This window comes from Coccidioides posadasii, chromosome 1 (genome assembly GCF_018416015.2).
Source record: "Coccidioides posadasii str. Silveira chromosome 1, complete sequence".
Taxonomy (NCBI): domain Eukaryota; kingdom Fungi; phylum Ascomycota; class Eurotiomycetes; order Onygenales; family Onygenaceae; genus Coccidioides; species Coccidioides posadasii.
The window spans coordinates 3,498,230-3,515,604 of record NC_089407.1 but is presented as its reverse complement, the minus strand read 5'-3'; the positions used below and the strand labels follow the sequence as shown (position 1 = coordinate 3,515,604).

Genomic DNA, 17,375 nt, shown 5'->3' with positions numbered 1-17,375 from the left:
CCCTTTGTGTCATCACTCCTTTTTCACCTGTTCCATCCACCTTCTGGTCATCATTCCTGGCAATCTTCAGTGTTACCATTCGCTAGCTATAGGCCCTGAGTATCCCGCAGGGGCTGCCCAGCAGGTTCTCCCTACATGGCGGGCCTCTCGAAACCCGCCAGTGTCCGCCATGTCACCCTCAGTCTCCTCCCTCCTGAAATACACCTTGAGATTGCCTCATGGCTAAGCACTCCCGACTTAAGCTCTCTTTCGCGAACAGCATCCTTTTTTCACGATATACTCACACCAAGGCTCTATCGTAGAGCTCTTGCATATAAGGTGCCAAAGACAGGTTCGTCCGTTTTGTACTGGGCTACCTGTTTTCGGCGAACGTCTGTAATCAAAATCCTGTTGGAGATTGGGTCGGATACCTTCGAAGACTACGATGTTAAGGAAGCTCTAGAAAGTGCCGCCGAGTGGGGTTATCTGGATGCCGTTGAAATTTTTCTGAACAGACCCTCCAAATTGTCGGCTTCTGAAAATGGACACTTTGCTTTTTATTTGGCCCTTACTGGCGGCCACATGCCAGTGGCCCGGTACTTGTGCAATGCCGGAGCCGACCTTAGAAAACTCTACTGTGAGGAACTGTACGTTCTTCACGAAGTCGCGAGAAATGCCGATATGGAAGCCCTTCGGTTTGTACTTGATATTGGAGTGGAAATTGGGGAAATCAATAATCTCAACCAGACTGCACTGCATATTGCCGCCGGAATAGGTCATTACCAAATGGTTCAATTTCTGCTTGAAAAAGGGGCAGATGTATCTGCAATAGACTCATTTGGTTTCACGACGCTATTCCATGCCGCATCCGTTGACCGCAGATTCAAAGCACCCCAACCCGACTCTCTTACGGAACGCGCAGCAATTATCAAGCTACTTGTTGCCTGTGGGGTCAATATGTCTGCTTCCGACGCTAATGACCTGACCGTGCTGCATTATGTCTGTAAATTTGGTTGGACCGACGTGACACGAATATTAATTAAAGCTGGAGCTGATGTCAGCCTTCGATCGGGCGCATCCAGAGTAACGCCACTCCATTGTGCGGTCGAAGGCAACCAAGTTGATATCGTCACAGAGCTCTTGTCTGCTCATGCCAATCCAAACGTGGCCAATGATCTGGGTCGCATTCCCTTGCATTTGGCAGTCAAGTGGGACAATGTTGCGATAGCCGATTTACTTCTAAGTGTTTCAGACACTACGTATACGGATAAACACGGCTGGTCGACCCTCCACCATGCTGCGGTATCCGGAAATGTCAGGGTTATCGATGCCTTGTTAAAGAAAGGGGGCGTGATATCACTGCCTAACGGGTCTGATGATGAGTTTACCTTGCATAAATTGGTTAGATCCCGTCGTGTGGATCTAGTCGAGGCTTTTCTGGAGGCCGGAGCGGATATGACATTGGAGGAAGTGCAGAACTTGACAGCTTTCGATGTTGCCATCGAAACAGGTCAAGCCTCGGTGGTCGACTTATTTCTCTACTATGGTTATGACCCAAGCGATATTGATGGCCTTTCCCTACCGCTCCATCGTGCGGTTTCAAAGGGCGACGAGGCTATTGTATCCTTGCTTATTGATTCAGGGGCAGATGTCCACAGCGTCAACACGAGAGGAATGTCAGCTCTGCACCTCGCATGTATTGACGGGCATGAAGACATCGTGGACACGTTGATGGAGTGGGATGCTGATCCTGATCTTGAGGATGAAGACGGATGGTCCCCGCTTATGCATGCTCTACATAACGGCTATACAGACATTGCGGAGCTTATGATAGGTGAATTAGACGATTCGATATTGATCTCGCTAATGCAACAGGCGATTGAATTGGATAGCGGGGATAGGATCCTTCAATGCTTGATTGACCTTAATCCGGTCATAGTCTCAAACCGGGATAGTGATGGCGCAACCCTCCTCCATTTGGCGGCAGCCTGGGACAACGCACCCGCTATTCGTGCTCTTGTCGATGGGGGCGCAGACATTCTCGCTGTGGATAATAAGACGAGGACGCCTTTACACATAGCCGCACTAGATGCAAGGCCTTCGGCAGTCCAAGCTCTATTAGAGGCCCGGCACGACCCAGATATTAGAGATGGCAAGGGGAAAACCGCTTTGCACCATGCAGCAGCTGCAAAGTGCCTGCAGTCCGCTATGCTCCTTATCAACCATGGTGCGAATCCTGTCGCACTTGACACTACTGGACTCACACCGCTTCACCGTATTGTTTTAGCCCTGATTTTACACCCCCCAACAAGTAGTTTCGAAGATGATGATATCCCTGACTTTGTTTGCCGTTTAATGGATGGCTTTCACATAGTCAAGACCCTTATTCAGCATGGTGCCGATCCCCTTGACGTCGGTAACGTCGAATACTCTGCTGTGCAGGCTGCTGAAGTAGGAAGCAATATGGTTCTTGTCGACTTTATCATTCAGGCATATGAAAATGCACAATATTTTCAAATGATTGGAGACGGCGTACCAAAGGAAATGCTAGTTGCATGGAAATTGAACGAAGAGGAAGAGGAAGAGGAAGAGGAGGAAGAGGAACATTATGAAGACGACAGTTAAAGTCACCAACATTCGATCCTTTTTTTTTGGCTGACCAAAAGTCGAAATTTCTCCTAGTGGCATTTAAGCCGAGCTTGGCTGCTTTTTGGCTCCTTCATATTTCACTCTTTGGATTCTTCCTTTCCTCGTGTCACGAAAAGTCTTGATAATCGGGCACAATCTCCTTTTAGATTTAGTTTGCTTTTTCACTTGACGGCCAGATTTCTTCAGTTCCCTTTCTGATGGTTGTTGCAGATCCTTGTCTCAATCTGATTCCAAGTTGTTCCGTTCAAGAGAAAAGGTCCTTTTTTTTGATACTTTAATCTTCAGGATATCCCTCCTTATTCTAGTTCCGGCCAACTCCTCATTCAAGTTCTGGAGGACCAGACTTTTTTTTCATTTCTTGGTCAATCATACGTATTTTAATTCAGGCTCTCTCTTTATTTCTCTGCTAATTATTATGTGAAAATCATTTCGGTCTCCCTTCCCACATTGCAAACATTCTTCCACGAAACATTCCTCAACCCCCTAGGAACCGAAAGGCCTTCCACCGTCCAGCTAGCAATCGCCAGCTCAAACACCCACGCCAGGATTGTCTTTCCCCAGTGCGACTGCCTTCCCCACAAGGCCTCCTCCATCACTGTCCCCACGCCATTCAACAAAAAGAAAGCAGATATGCGCAGCAGGGCGTCCAGGGGCAACAACGGCGCCAAAGCGTATACGTGGAAAAAACCCATTAGTATGAAAGACGCGATTATTCCTATTCCACGCGCGAAGGCGACGGGCATGCCGTATCTTAGTGGAAGGATACGACGAAGTGGTCCATAAGCGAGCGAGTGGCAAGGACTGGCGAACGCACTGTGCCAGGTCTCACTCCAAAAGGAGCTAAGCGATGTTGCGGTGTACACTGGGCCGAAAAGGGGCGGGCTGGTGCGATACCGAAGTACGAGCTGCATAGATTCCCAGAGTATGTATATCGCCAGGAGGATCTGAACGGCGAGAATAGTAGGATTCGATTGCGGAAAGAGGGTTTGCAGGATGGTGAAGAGCAGGATGTGGAGGATCAGGTTTGTCGGTTCGGAGAAGTTGGGTTTGGAGAATTTGCTGAAATACGACCTGCCATGGTGATTGGAAGAGGCCCTTGTTCGTGATTTCGGTTCGATAATTTCTGACATAGATGGTGCTGGTGCTGTGCGCACATGGTTTGGAGTAAATGATTCATAGCGGAGTTCTGTGAGATAGAGGAGAGCAATTATTGCGTCGGACGGCCTAGTAGCATGGGTGTATTGCGGCGGAGCATGTCTGCGCACATAGAAGTCCATGGCTTTCATGATACCAATTGCCACTACATTGCTCGAGAATTAGTATAATGCCTAGCAATAGTCATCCGGCAATAAACAGAGAAGACCCTAGGATACACAACAATATCATACGCGGACTAAAGCACCAATGACTTGCGCTATGTCCCAAATTCATGCATAATTAGATTATCCTCACCGCAGAATAATTGCAGACTTCGGATGGTGCTGCATGGCACTACCGTGACAATGCTGCTCACCGCAAATGCAAACATAGCCACAACGCTCAGATTTTCGTATACTTTCACACGCCGCTTCACCAGGGCGTATAGGGCAAGGTAAAGGAGCACGGTAGGTAAAAGGAGAGAAATTGCACCCTGCCATATGCTGTGGGCCATTTCAGTCAAAGCTTCTCGAGCATCGGACGAGAGACTCGGCACTGGATACGTCCACTGCTCGAGGTGCATGGCTTTTAGTGCAGCAGCTGGCATCTGCTGAGTGTCCTCCTTAATACACATGTATTTCAATGCTGGTTGGCGCCCGCTACATTGAATATCGGGATATCAAAAACCGGGTTGTCTTTAACAGTATCTTTCTGTTGATTGACCGTGCACAAAGAGCCAAGTCGCAATTTCCTGGCGTTACGGCGTCTGCGTAAGTGTTGCCGCCGCTCAGAACAATCGCATCGTCATCGTCTGTCGCAGGAACGATGGGCTACCGTCGAATTTGCCAACATGCTCGTCGAATTCACAGTGCAAGTGCAGTGATAACAAGCTGGCCGAGTAGTTCGTCGGTATGTAACTGATGCACGGGAATCCCGAAGATACCACAGAGGAGAAGTTCAAACGCCGAAATTCTTTTTGTTCGTTTTGCCGCGAATCGTGCCAGGTTGGCAGGATAATAACTGAGATATATAATAATGTGACTCTTCAAGAGGGAGAAACTGCGCTCTTAGCGCTTCCGAATTTAAGCCTTAGATCGTCGCTTTCAACCAGGACTTGATCAAGTTGGAGCCAGTTGACTACACGCGGTTCGGCAAATCAAGGCCGACTGGTCCATCCGCCATGTTGTGGGCCCATATGGGGAAAAGCTTTTCTGGTCTGATGCGAACCGGAGGGTCCCGTGGCCTTCAGTCACTCTTCCATGTTTTGCCTGGGCAGAGGAGCGTGCTGGGGGCGTGGGGAAGTTCTGGGGATGGATCACATCACACGGTGCAGATCATGTCCTGCAGAGTCGGCGGGGAAATGGCACGCACGTTGCGAACGCTGTTTGGTCGGCCCTTTGAGGATCCAGCAAATAGGAACTAATGGATGTCACGATCCAGCATGAACGGAGGACAAGCGACGAATTATTTTAGAAGAATCAAACGGCATGATATGAGCGCAATGGTGCTTTAAAATGGGGTCTTGGGCCCAGTTAGCCTGGTTCTGCAGGGATAGCCGAAGCCTGGATTCAGGGTCCAGGTTGCATCATGCCGAGGAGAAATATGAGTGACATGAAGAAATTGGCTAGCTTGCTGGCTCGAAGCGGATATGCTTCATGTGAGACTGCGATGTCACCTTCGGACGGGCTCACGCTCACACAGAAAATTGCAACCGCAGTTCTCATTTAACTCCTCCGTCGTTACGTCTGTGGATCGTAAAGTTAAAATAGTCAATAAAGATTCAAAAAGTCGCGCAAAGCGGCGAACTTTATAAATGACGACTTTATTAACTACACGAAGAGCGGAAGCGCGGCATTGGCAGAATTGTCGTCCACCACATCGTAGTGTCAGGGGATGCGTGCCACCAGCAGGGTCAGGGAATATAGCGGATACTTATTTCTCTGAAGAAACCGGAAGCTTGCCGCGGAGAAGGGTGATTTGAGTTGTCTTCCAGCTTATTAGTTACCTGATATGCTGGGGTTGCAGGTATGGAGTTACATGATACATCATAACAAGACCACAATTATGCTCGACAGAGATCTTGATAGAATATAAGTGGACCTCGGGACACGTCTGGCTGTCTTAAAGACGTCTTGTACCCCATATGTGTCCGTAGTTATGACCAGGTCTAGCAAAAGTCCTCGTCATGGCATCATTCAGAAAGTTCTATTTTCTACTTCAACTTATTTTTGTGTAACCAGTACAAGGATCGAGTCGCTATTCGACAGGAATATTAAAATATCAAGCTCAACCTCCAGAATCAAGGGTAGTGGTACGCTGTACAATGGCAATCGACCTTTGTTCTCTATCAAGGTGTAACAGCTCTGGCGACTACCGATCAAATAGACGTGCTCTTTAATTTCTCGCCGAGTTCATCCACAGCTTTGTCGACATCTTGAGCGACCTTCTCGTTCTCAGCCTGCTCAGCCTCCTCCACGACCTTCTCCGCTTTCTTCTCTACCTCTTCTGCCTCGCTCTCCTCCTCTTCCTCCTCCTCCTCTTCTTCTTCACTCTCTTCTTCTAACTCATCTAGTTCATCCAAGCCCCACGCATCCTCCTCGTCGTCTTCTTTGCCTCTCGCTTCTTTCCGCTCGTCAAGAAGCTCTCTCAATTCCACGATGCTCTCGTCATCCTCGTCAAATTTGTTTCCATTCAGCTCGATGCGTCTCAGAAGGGGGAGCGCATTTTTCGCAGCATGGACTAATATTTGCAATCCAGCGGCATTGATATCATTATACATCAATCTGAGAATCTCAAGCTTCTTGTTATTTCCCTTTGCGATCGCTTTTCCGACTTTAATCCAACCTCGGCCCTTGAGATAGCAATCTCCTAAAGAGAGCTCGCGAATCGATGGCCAGCCGGTCACCGTATCTGCGAGTATTATGGCGCCGGAGACTGTAAAAGTATTATCCTGAAGATCGAGTAACTCTAGCTCGGGCGCATGTCGCAGACCATGGTCCAAGAGAAGCTTGATTCCATCCTGGCGGATACCATTCTGGACCATCTTGACAACTCTGAGGCCCTTGCCGTGAGCCTTTATCGCACGAGCCCACGCAGCCATACTTCCACTTTCAAGTCTGTTGCGACCACACACGATCGTCTCCAGCAAGGGTACTTCGTATCCAAGGTCCGGATTCGATCGCGCCTTGATCTTTCTCGCGCATAATTCCGTCAGCGCATCGGCAATAAGGGTACCTGCCTTTGGGCCCAAGCCGTTATTGTTCAAAAGCAAGTGACGTAAAGGAACGTGTGCCTGTAAGAACTCGACGAGGGGGGCCTGCGTGTTTAGCCCGAAGGCGTTATCGCTTAAATCAACTGTCTGCAGAGTATGGACATCTAGCAACGCGTTTAATAGAAAGGAGAGGGCTTGTGGGATCTCGGCGAGGAGGCGTGAGGTGAAGATATCGGCGAGGTTTGCGGTGTGGAGTTTCTTTTGCGTTCGGAGAGCTTTACCCAGAAGCTCGCAGGCGGGAACTCCAAAGGTGTTTCCTCCGAGGTAAATTTCCGTAACGATATTGTCGCTTTCAAGGAGAGGCTTGATGTGAGGTTCCAAGTCGGTGGCAGAGTCAAATCTCAACCCTTTATCTTGGATTGAGAAGACGGTGGACGGAGGGGCCATGGCGGGGTAGTTAAAAGTCTTATGGCAGGGCAAGAAGTGATGGAAGGTTGTAAATAAGAAACTATGTTTTTATGGCTATAAGAGATGAGAATAGCAGATAGTTTCCTTGTTTTAAAAGAGAAAGGGGGAAAAAAAAAAAATGTCAAGTGCTGTTCAAGGGATTCAAAATAAGGATTGTGATATATTTTGGATTTGCGGGACATCAAGTGATCACCACCAAACAATTTTCACCACAGACGATTCTAGATTCCCGCGCTAAGTTTGTTCAACTCGGGAGTGCTCCTCCGAAATTTTGCATCATATCCCCCATTCATTAAGGAAATATGTATGCATAGAATACACTGACCGGAAACGCCTAGCGAGAACTATTTTTCATGCAGAGTCGCTTCAATACCCTGCGGATCAGCTCGTCGGCCTTTTCTCCTTGGAAAGGCTGAAGAGAACGGAAATATAATGATCCATCCCGTCAGTCAATTCTTGGCGTCACTAGCCAAATGTAGTTTAGCGGTTAGCAATTTGGAAATCTCGAGATTGAATGTCGAGATATGTACTCCGTAGCCAAAACCAATCCCGAGGGGATGGTGTTAAACCAGAAGGGATCCTCTTCGTTTTGGGATGAAAAATGGACAGCCTCATTGACGAGATCTTGTTTGTCAAAATTAGGAAAGAGGCCGTGTACGGAGCAGAGCTGACGACGATGAGTTGGTTGGCTGGGTCGATTCGAAACGGAATGCCGGGCTCGAGAATCGGGGCCAGCTGGGTTTTGTTTCGCGGCCGATACTAAGCAATGCCATATGTTTGCATGAACTGCCCTTTACAAATGTTCGACAATTGAAGAAAATAAACATTTGTCCTCCGTAACGCCACAAGTTTGTTTTACGTTCAGGCTTGAACTAACTGTCGGCCCGGGTTTAGTTATCGGGAAACCATGGAATCCGCTTACTCAGCTCAGCTGTTGAAATTTGAACGGATTTATTTCGATTCATCACGATATATATAACCTCACTTCTCCTAAGATCTCTTTTCCGCATCAATCAATCTTGTGTCGAGGCGGGAAGCTCCCAAGTCGTTCTTTTATTTCAAAAATGTCGTCCGCTGCTGTGTCCCCCATCTCATCCTGTATGTCCCGCAACCGCCGCCACCGCCGCAAGAATGCGCAACATTGAACTAACCACCTTTGCAGCCCAGGTCACCTCTCAAACGGCCAATTCTTCCATAAAGCCATGCTACTCCGAAACAGAAAAGCCAAAGGTATGGATACTTTAGGCATTCGTTCAGAAGCGGAAAAAAAAAATAATGCCCCATTCTCCTATCTATCAAGTTTGCGCTTCCTCTCTAACTATGATACATTATCTTCTTTTATTATAGCCCTGCTGCGTCTGCAAACCCGAAAAGACCGCTCGCGATGACTGCATGCTCTTCTCCAAGTCCGACAACCCTGCCGAATCGGAATGCAAATCCCTAATCGATCAATACCGAAGCTGCATGGCCGGCTACGGGTTCAAGGTGTAACGGGAAACAAAGTCTCGAGAGATCACGGTTACCGTTACGCGACTAACTTGAAATTCTGGGTATGGTTATCGGCTTGAGTGTGCTCAAATATTACAATGGCGTTCCGGAAGGGATGTATAAATACTGACGCTGGTTTCGCGAAACCGCCAGCTAAGGGCAGGATAAGGGTCGTTTGGGATTCAACTGTACATTATCTTTATAAGAGGTCTTCGCATTGTGTTTGAAGGGTGGAATAGACCATCTCTTTTCTTTATACCATATTTTGCCTCCCATAATAGTGCCTCTATGATATACACTTACATCTCCAATCTTAGAATAGACGATGGTTTTTGCCCTTGTAGTACAAGAAGCTCGAGAATTTGTACATAAGAAAAGGGGTATCACAGTGTCGGATGTCTCCGGAATAAATATAGGAAAGATACAAACAAGCTGTAGGGCTCAAATTGCTATTGCTTCTTCTTCGTGTTCGAAATCCGAGGATGTGTTGATTCGATGGCTTGGGCGGTGAATCGAGCTCCCTGGACCAACTTTACTGTACACCAAAGGTAGATTAATCCAAACCCAGACGTCCCTATCAGGGCATTGAGGACAACCCAGAGGTCCGGCTTCGTCGGCGGAGGAGGAACGAATGCGTCAAAGACATGCCAAACAATCATCGATAAATAGCACCCGAGGTGTAACAGTTTGGTGAAAATGTGCAGGTCCCGAGACCCTTCACGGTTTCTATACAGATCAAACGATGTTGGTGGGAGTCCAAGAAGATATGCCCAGAGCAATGTGACAACAAAGTACGGCACACGAAGCTCTTCCCGCTTTAGCAAGGGAAATAATGTCCATGCTCCAAGAATGTTGCTAAAACCAACCCAGGCTCTTGATTCTTTGCTCAGTCCACCATCACCGCAAAGGAGTAACGTCATCGGCAGCAAAGGCAGGAGCACACTTTTTTCATGTACCTGAAATGAACAGAGGAAGAAACCCCACGCACTGTTTGCCAGAGCAAACAAAAGAAGTTCCGGCCGCGGATACCGTCCGATAGTAATGCAAGGGATAAAAATGCTAAGAACTGTCGCAGCTAGAGAGGCCTTTTGGAGGGTAGAAGAGGAGAAGCGGGAGAGCTTGTAGAACGTGTGGATGGCACACCACATATTTGCAACTTTGTCTTCGAACAAGCCACGAGCAAAGGGGAATATCCGGTGGATAGATTGACAAAGCAGAAGCAAAGGTGCATAGAGCCAAGATGAGTCGTTTAGCGATATCGGCAAGCTTTGAAAGAGGGGTGGTTGAGAATTTGGCATAGGGATACCGCGATAATTGTCATAAACAGCCCCAGCAATCAAAGGCGCGAATACCAGGGCGAATGCGGTTATTGTAATCAGGCTGATGCCAAGTAATCTTCCTAGCCTGAGCTTTGGAGTAAAACAGGAGCCCAGCATATAAGAGAAGATCACTGGTGCGAAATACAGTGCCATCTGCTTGAAACCAAGGGCACCAACAAAGAATACACAAGCCCATAGTCGTCTCTTCGCTATTATGCTTTCCGATGCGGCAACCACCAGCCCAAGCATAACAGTGTTATACTGAAAATGACCATGATCGATCAGTATAGTCGCGGGCTGCATGAGGATAGCGACGAGGGCGACTGAAGCCGCCCAGATGTTGACCCTTTGCTCACGGGCATATCTCCTGAGAAATATCACGACGGCGGGGATGTAGACAAGGTACTCGGAGACAACAACGGTGGCGCGCATATAGACTTTGAGAAGTGGGCTCTCTATCCCGCGAGAAACGTAAAGGGCGAACCAGGAGGGGTCAATTAGCGATCCTCTAGTCACTATCAGTTATTTGTACATCGAAAAGGTACTGAGATATATGTAGCGTCATACACTTTTCCGAGCAACCAGCTGTGGTACGCAGTCAACGGCGGGTAATCAAGGCCCCACCAATTTAAATCGTAGAAGTACCAGGAGGAAATAGGAAGGTGAATTGTCAGCTCCATCCAATGCCGTTGGGCCTCAAAATCACCATACATTGGCGGCATGCCATGTCCTAGAAAGAAAGGTTAGCTCTGAAAGGCTCCTTAACAGGCTCCAACGGCGAATCCGGGAGCCAGCCGAAGTTCTACCTGAGTATCCCCACAGTCCTACTGCCCACCGAAACAACCCGACGGCCATGAGAATTATAGGAAGAATTAGCCATTGCGAAACACCAGTACGTGCTGGCCAAAGAAATGATACCAGCGGAAAGGCTGGGGATTGTTCGCTCGTATTTGGACCGGTGATCAAGTCGATGTTGGTGCTCGAAGAGGCGCTGGCGAGCAGCCGTCGCTTTTTTCGCGGTCGGTGGGAGGACGGGGTTGACGGCCTTGGAGACGTCATTGCGAACATCAAGGGAGGCCGACAGCGTCCATGGAAAGAGCCGCTTTTAAAATTTGAACCCGTGCAGCGCCAATTGACTCGGTTCTGCCTGGAACAATCCGACGATGTTCGCCGTGGGAACGAGCGAGTTCGAACAGCAGGATTCCAGGAACCGGCTGTGGGGACTCGAAACTGCTGGCAAGCTATGGAGCGCTATTCCTAATCAGGCTAGTCTCCGCGTTGGCGCAGGCGGTGAGCGTGAAATTTTCAGCTCCGCCAGAATCTCGCTTTTCTCTTCCGTTGCTGTCAATTCCTTTTTTTTCTTTTGCAACGCGTTCTTCTGCCCTTCACTACTCTGTGTCTCGAAGATTTATTTTCGATTCTCAGAGCTCTGACTTACCTTGGTTGATCAAACCTCGGAGTGTCAGTCAAAAAAAAAAAAAAAGGAAAAGGATCGCAAAGCGGACTTTTGCTGTGGACTTGTACGTATAGCTTTCTTTTCGTGGGCTTCCTGGGGGCTTACTGTGGGCTTTTGAACACTGTGGGCTGAGGGCTGTGGGCAATTGCGATTCTATCTGTGGGACTTGTCCGTGGGTTCTATACATAGACGGCGCTACCATCAAGTGCCTGTCTGTCAACTGTGGGCTTGAGACTTGAAAGTGGGCTTCTGAGGGCTTTGAAACTGGGGTCTAACGGCTGTGTGCGTGACAGATAAAAGTCAAGCACACTTGCAAATCGGGTGATATTATTCATTCAGCCGCACTTGAATCCAATTCAAGCAAGCAAATTTGCACTCTTGTTTCTCCTCTGGTGATTACTCGTTGTAAGTCCAACATATGTGCTCTTGTATCCGCATCAATGTTGCGCTTTCATACTGACTCAAGTGTCTCGTTCAGCAACATGAAAGCACCGAAATCCAAGACTAAGGCTCCCAAGGCCGACGACAAAGTTCTTAGCAAGGTCAAGAATGGAGGCGTGACGAAGCCATCTACTACACCTAAAGCCAAGAGCAAAGAAATCGCCAAGAAAGTTGCTTCCAAAGCCGAAAAGAAGCTAGAGAAGAAAAAGAAGGCTCCTACACCGTCGGAATCTTCAGAATCCGATAGCGACGAGGAAATGAAGAGCGTTAGCTCCAGCAGCGAGAGCGAGAGTGAGAGCGAGAGCGAAGTGAACGTGCCAAAGGCTGCTGCTGACTCCGAATCTGAATCGGCATCTGGATCCGAATCCGAGTCTGAATCCTCGGAAAGTTCGTCGGAGGAGGATGAGAAGCCTATCCAGAAAAGCGGAATGGCAAAGGTCGCAGAAAGCGAAAGCGAAAGCGAGAGTGAAAGTGAAAGCGAAGAAGAATCGGAGTCTGAAGAAGAACAGAAGGTTGCCAAGAAAAATGTAAAAGCAAGCCCAAGTGAATCGGAGTCGGATTCTGCCTCTCAGTCCGAATCTGAATCCGAATCCGAGTCTGAGGAAGCTCCAGCTAAAGCCAAGAAAGCTACTAAGGAGGTTTGTGTGCTCAATACTTCGTAATGATTATAGCCCCGTTTAACATTTTATAGGAATCCGCCTCGGAAGAATCTGAAGAAGAGTCTGAGGAAGAAAGTGGCAGCGAGGAAGAGTCATCCGAAGAGTCCTCCAGCGAGGAAGCAGAGGAGCCAGCCAAGACTCAAAAACGCAAAGCTGAATCCGACGAGACCCCAGTAGCGAAGAAGGTTAAGAAGGAGACCGCCGATGAAGCCTCTGCCGAGAGCTCCAACCTCTTTGTCGGCAACCTGTCATGGAATGTCGACGAGGAATGGCTGCGTTCCGAATTTGAAAGTTTTGGCGAGCTTTCCGGTGTCCGCATCGTCACCGACCGTGATTCTGGGCGTTCCAGAGGGTAAGAAACAACCCTGCCGAGAGTACTCGATTCCCATGCTAATCGTCTGGCAGATTTGGTTATGTTGAGTTCACCAATGCTGAAGATGCATCCAAAGCCTTTAAGGCCAAGAAAGACGCGGAAATCGATGGACGCACGATCAACCTCGATTTCGCCAACGCTCGTCAGAATGCTGGCGGAGCCAGGGACCGTGCCCAGTCGCGCGCTAAGAGCTTTGGTGATCAGACCAGCCCGGAGAGTGATACGCTGTTCATTGGTAACATCTCATTCAACGCTGACGAGAACGCTGTCCAAGAGACATTCTCGTCTCATGGCTCCATCCTCGGGATCCGTTTGCCAACCGACCCCGAGTCTGGTCGTCCAAAGGGATTCGGATATGTTCAGTTCTCCTCAGTGGATGAGGCCCGTTCTGCCTTCAACGCCCTGCAGGGCACCGAGCTCGCTGGCCGTGCCATGCGCTTGGACTTTAGCACCCCACGACAGAACTCTGGTGGCAGCTTCGGTGGCCGCGGCGGCCGTGGAGGCCGTGGCGGTGGCAGGGGCGGTGCCCGGGGTGGTGGACGTGGTGGACGCGGTGGTTTTGCAAGCCGGGGAGGGTTTGGAGATTTCTCAGGGAAGAAAACTACCTTCTAGGCCACTCTGTTCGACCAAAGGGTGAAATGGTGAATCCCATACTACTTTTCAGGTAATGTATCAGTATGCTTGTTGTTTCGTTGGGCTACTAAAAAGTGTTCGGTTTTCTTCTCTTTGTCTAATTTACAATATGCTCGTGTTGCTACTCCGGAAATATTAATAGGACAGTATGTTTGTATGTACAATCAAAAGAAGGGGAGGGGCCCATCAAGACGTATTTCTCCATGCACACGCCCGATGCGATCGTCCATCATCCACTCGCTGCTGGCCGTTTCCGTCTGCAGCTGCAGGTGACTGCTTGGAAGCCCTAATGCAGTGCCCTAAGCTACGCCCAAATGTAGACTAGCGTGGCGAAAGCGGGGTAATTGATGCATCATGTGGCCGGCTCTCGACCAATCGATCCGTCGGCCGCTTGAACCACGCACCACATCCACGCTATCTCCACGCGCTATCCCAACCGCCGATCCCTCACACGTCCAGACACGTCCAGACCGGGGAGGGTGGAGCTCATCCCCGGAGTATTTCCACGGCGCATAAACACCCTATCGCATCCGCGCATCATAAGTCTTCCGTGGTGACAAGACAGCCCGGCGCTCGACGAAGCGACAGGTTCTTGACGACCCGCATGGCTCCCCTCCTCTCAGTGCTGTCCTTTTCTTCGTCCTCTATCCCTCAGGATTCACGGCCGTCTCAATGCTTGACGGCGTCGACCTTGATCCTGGCTTGATCTCATTGCTTTACCAGCTTCCTATACTCCTCCATGCACAGCCGCCTCCAATCCCGTGAGCTCGTCACCTGATATCAGCATCATCAACACCCCCGTACCGTTTTCGACCATCAATCATCCTGCTTTGCCAGAGAACAGCAGCAGATTGATTTTGGACCGTGATCGGTTTGAAAGCTGTGGTCATCGCTCCCTTGGTTTAAGCACGCAAGCCACTTCCATTCCGCATTACGTCACCTGCTACATACCTTTTGTGCCTTTCCAAGGGGTTGTGCTGACCTCCTTGTCCCCAAGCAGCGCTCTCCAGTGATGGAATGATTCTCCAGGAGGGCTAGAGAGACAGAAATTTTGGCGAAGGAGTTTTGGGTTTTCTATATTGTTAATTTGACTCCAGGGCTGCTGGTTTGCACCGTCTCCTGGGTTGAACCACCTTTCCCAACAGGTATATCAAAGCATTGAATCTCGGAGTTACCTCGATACAATGGGATCAATTCGTGGCGATGTGTTGGAGCGTGGGTCGCGAGTTGCGAGAGGTGGTGAAACTTCATCACAGGACTTCAGCACAAGACCAGAAGTGACATCTCCTGCCCAGCAAGCTAGGTCCGAGGGTGAGTAACTGCCTATCTCCTCCCCCCTATCAGCCCGCCGGCGATCGTTAAAATTGCTTGGACAACCTTCTCGGCCCCTTGCATACTGTTACACCCTCCGTTATTGAAACCTTGGCTTGCACATCGGCCCCCTACTGTCTCTCACTTTCGCCGTTTGTCCATTACAAAATGTACTCATTTGGCTATTATTTAGATTCTTGGATAGAGGTTGCATCCCAACCTTCCTCCTCATCCCTATCCTCAGCTACAGCAAACGATGAGATCGTTACAACCGGACTAAGGGTCCAGCAGCACCGCACTGGTCGTGGCGTCCGATATCCTATCGTTCCCCAAGACCTGGACATAACGTACTCCCATCGCCAGCCTATGGTAAATGAAAGCAGTCAGGAAGAATATGAAGAAACTGAAAGCGAATCGGATCGCGTTTTGAGCAGCTCAAACGAAGATATTTCTAGACCTCCACGCCCAGCACTCGCGTTCATTCCAGGAAATCCATCAACATCCGATGTTGCTCTCTCGAGTGATGAAGATGATAGCTCAACAGCACTCGGGTTGAATCCTCCCGCTTTTACTCCGCAACCTAATGTATTCTCACATCCTCCGACCTCCCAGACTAGTGCCCGACCTCATTCAAACTTTCCTACTTCGGGTTATGGACCCGGCCCGATGGACAATAGAGCGAGAAGCCGTCGAAACTCCCGAGCCGGCTTACATTCCGCGCGTCGGACACGAACTCATCAGCAACAACATTCTCCCTACAACATGTATTCTCCGTCGCACCATGTAGATCATGATGCAGCGCTCCGTGCAAGCCTGTCTACTCTTTTGTCATGTGCTGCAGCTGCCCGCGGCCTACCGAAGCGGGACAACCAATGTTCGGCCCCAGAAAGGTCCAATGCCACAAGGTCGTCAGACCCTCCGACATTCCGGTTGGTCCCCGAGTCTGTTGCTATGCGGGACGATGACTCCGATCAGAACGACACAACTCTAAAAGAACCACAATTCCGAACACCGCCGCCCCCACCTTCGAAACGATCCCGGTCCCCGCTGAAATCCACAAACAAAGCAAGGCGAAAATCAAGCCCGTCTAAGGATCATTCTGCTGCTCAACCGTTGCCAAAGAAGGCCCGCCGCACGGCCGTAACTGAGACTGGCTCTTTGCTGGGGCCTACCGTGATGACGTGGGTTATCAGTGCTGGCGTTGTTGTCCTATTCTCGGCAATTAGCTTTTCTGCAGGTTATGTCCTAGGCCGGGAGGTCGGAAGGACAGAGGCCGGCCAGGGACTTTATGCAAATGGCAACGGACTGTCAGGCGCAAGAACCGGCGCTGGGTGTGGAAAAGATGCCGTTAAGGGTGGTTTACGGCAATTTCGATGGGTTCGCGGCGGCTCTGGGTCAGGAATAGCGGCCTAGATGCACCTTCGGCTATTTTCGCCGATTCATATAACTTCTATCCTACAAACGCCTTTTTAAATCATGATGATGACGGGTTTGGTTTTATCGGAGTTAGTGGCCCCCCATTGGAGTGGGACATATTGTCCTTGTGATTCGGTCTCTTTTAGTTTGCTCATTACATTTTATTAATTCCCAGCGAATATCTTGGCCATCATAGTGCTCTTCTATTCATTCAATTGACTACCCCCTTTTTTCATGAATACATGTATCTAGCACCTCCCTACAAACTTAGGGACCTTGCATACGTAAACAACTAGTTTATGCATGGATGATGTTTCTCTTAAACGCTTCCGCTCCTACGTAACAGGCAACTGAATGGAAGCCGGACGTGCAAACTATGCGATTAACTTGATATGATGACATATGTGACTTTTCAAAGTGATTACTCCGTGTTGTACTCAGCACCCTTGGCCATTCTTAGGTTCGATGGCGCCTAGGGTCTGTTAGGATGCATTTAAACGGTAGTTCATCAAAGGTTCTTCAGTGACCCTAAGGGAAAAAAAGAGTGAGCAGTGGGGATTCCATCCTCCAGCATCGCAGCCCAATCAGTGTTAGCAATATATGAAGCACTCTGGAGCACAGAACGATGGGCGATCAATTGGTCAGTGAGTGCTTGCAGAAAAACATCATTCAACAGGGGAGAATACACCTGAGCTTATCCAATAGCGTTATGCAAACGATATTTTTGATAGGGTGTCTATGGCTCTATTTTCAAATATTTGTAGGCCTCGGGTCCACAAACAATGGTTTTTCCGATGGATGGCACAATTTGATTGGGAAACACAGGTGATAGAAC

General features: G+C 49.1%; 7 protein-coding genes across 7 annotated transcripts; 4 read left to right on the top strand and 3 right to left on the bottom strand.

The window, feature by feature from the left end:
- Positions 1-135: 135 nt before the first annotated feature.
- D8B26_001015 (uncharacterized protein) lies at positions 136-2,604 on the top strand (the record flags this gene model as incomplete). The annotated part of the gene is made up of 1 exon (XM_003070809.2): positions 136-2,604. One exon carries the CDS (start codon positions 136-138, stop codon positions 2,602-2,604), a length of 2,469 nt encoding a protein of 822 aa, XP_003070855.2.
- A 437-nt stretch (positions 2,605-3,041) lies between these two features.
- On the bottom strand, positions 3,042-4,399 carry D8B26_001014 (uncharacterized protein; the record flags this gene model as incomplete). Its single annotated transcript, XM_003070810.2, has 2 exons — positions 3,042-3,928; positions 4,081-4,399. 2 exons carry the CDS (start codon positions 4,397-4,399, stop codon positions 3,042-3,044), a joined length of 1,206 nt encoding a protein of 401 aa, XP_003070856.2.
- Positions 4,400-5,949: 1,550 nt separating this feature from the next.
- Positions 5,950-8,241, bottom strand: D8B26_001013 (uncharacterized protein). Its single transcript, XM_003070811.2, has one exon. The coding sequence runs from the start codon at positions 7,421-7,423 to the stop codon at positions 6,143-6,145; it is 1,281 nt and encodes a 426-aa protein (XP_003070857.1). The 5' UTR covers positions 7,424-8,241; the 3' UTR covers positions 5,950-6,142.
- A 196-nt stretch (positions 8,242-8,437) lies between these two features.
- Positions 8,438-9,247, top strand: COX17 (Cytochrome c oxidase copper chaperone). The gene is made up of 3 exons (XM_003070812.2): positions 8,438-8,542; positions 8,607-8,674; positions 8,792-9,247. The coding sequence occupies exons 1-3, from the start codon at positions 8,509-8,511 to the stop codon at positions 8,933-8,935; spliced, it is 246 nt and encodes an 81-aa protein (XP_003070858.2). The 5' UTR covers positions 8,438-8,508; the 3' UTR covers positions 8,936-9,247.
- Positions 9,248-9,381: 134 nt separating this feature from the next.
- ALG6 (Glucosyltransferase-like protein) lies at positions 9,382-11,409 on the bottom strand (the record flags this gene model as incomplete). The annotated part of the gene is made up of 3 exons (XM_003070813.2): positions 11,058-11,409; positions 10,819-10,981; positions 9,382-10,759 (listed from the first exon to the last, which is right to left on the bottom strand). The coding sequence occupies exons 1-3, from the start codon at positions 11,317-11,319 to the stop codon at positions 9,382-9,384; spliced, it is 1,803 nt and encodes a 600-aa protein (XP_003070859.2). The 5' UTR covers positions 11,320-11,409.
- Positions 11,410-11,724: 315 nt separating this feature from the next.
- D8B26_001010 (uncharacterized protein) lies at positions 11,725-14,017 on the top strand. Its single transcript, XM_066123414.1, has 4 exons — positions 11,725-12,112; positions 12,186-12,786; positions 12,840-13,159; positions 13,213-14,017. The coding sequence occupies exons 2-4, from the start codon at positions 12,190-12,192 to the stop codon at positions 13,790-13,792; spliced, it is 1,497 nt and encodes a 498-aa protein (XP_065979488.1). The 5' UTR covers positions 11,725-12,112; positions 12,186-12,189; the 3' UTR covers positions 13,793-14,017.
- A 355-nt stretch (positions 14,018-14,372) lies between these two features.
- On the top strand, positions 14,373-16,825 carry D8B26_001009 (uncharacterized protein). The gene is made up of 2 exons (XM_003070815.2): positions 14,373-15,124; positions 15,318-16,825. Exons 1-2 carry the CDS (start codon positions 14,998-15,000, stop codon positions 16,535-16,537), a joined length of 1,347 nt encoding a protein of 448 aa, XP_003070861.2. The 5' UTR covers positions 14,373-14,997; the 3' UTR covers positions 16,538-16,825.
- The last annotated feature ends 550 nt before the right edge of the window (positions 16,826-17,375 follow it).

Coding starts and splice junctions, on each gene's coding strand:
- D8B26_001013 (XM_003070811.2), bottom strand. CDS start 7,423: ATGGCCCCTCCGTCCACCGTCTTCTCAATCCAAGATAAAGGGTTGAGA.
- COX17 (XM_003070812.2), top strand. CDS start 8,509: ATGTCGTCCGCTGCTGTGTCCCCCATCTCATCCT. Junction 8,543..8,606: donor TGTGTCCCCCATCTCATCCT/GTATGTCCCGCA, acceptor CCACCTTTGCAG/CCCAGGTCACCTCTCAAACG. Junction 8,675..8,791: donor CCGAAACAGAAAAGCCAAAG/GTATGGATACTT, acceptor CTTTTATTATAG/CCCTGCTGCGTCTGCAAACC.
- D8B26_001010 (XM_066123414.1), top strand. CDS start 12,190: ATGAAAGCACCGAAATCCAAGACTAAGGCTCCCAAGGCCGACGACAAA. Junction 12,787..12,839: donor CCAAGAAAGCTACTAAGGAG/GTTTGTGTGCTC, acceptor AACATTTTATAG/GAATCCGCCTCGGAAGAATC. Junction 13,160..13,212: donor GATTCTGGGCGTTCCAGAGG/GTAAGAAACAAC, acceptor ATCGTCTGGCAG/ATTTGGTTATGTTGAGTTCA.
- D8B26_001009 (XM_003070815.2), top strand. CDS start 14,998: ATGGGATCAATTCGTGGCGATGTGTTGGAGCGTGGGTCGCGAGTTGCG. Junction 15,125..15,317: donor CCAGCAAGCTAGGTCCGAGG/GTGAGTAACTGC, acceptor GCTATTATTTAG/ATTCTTGGATAGAGGTTGCA.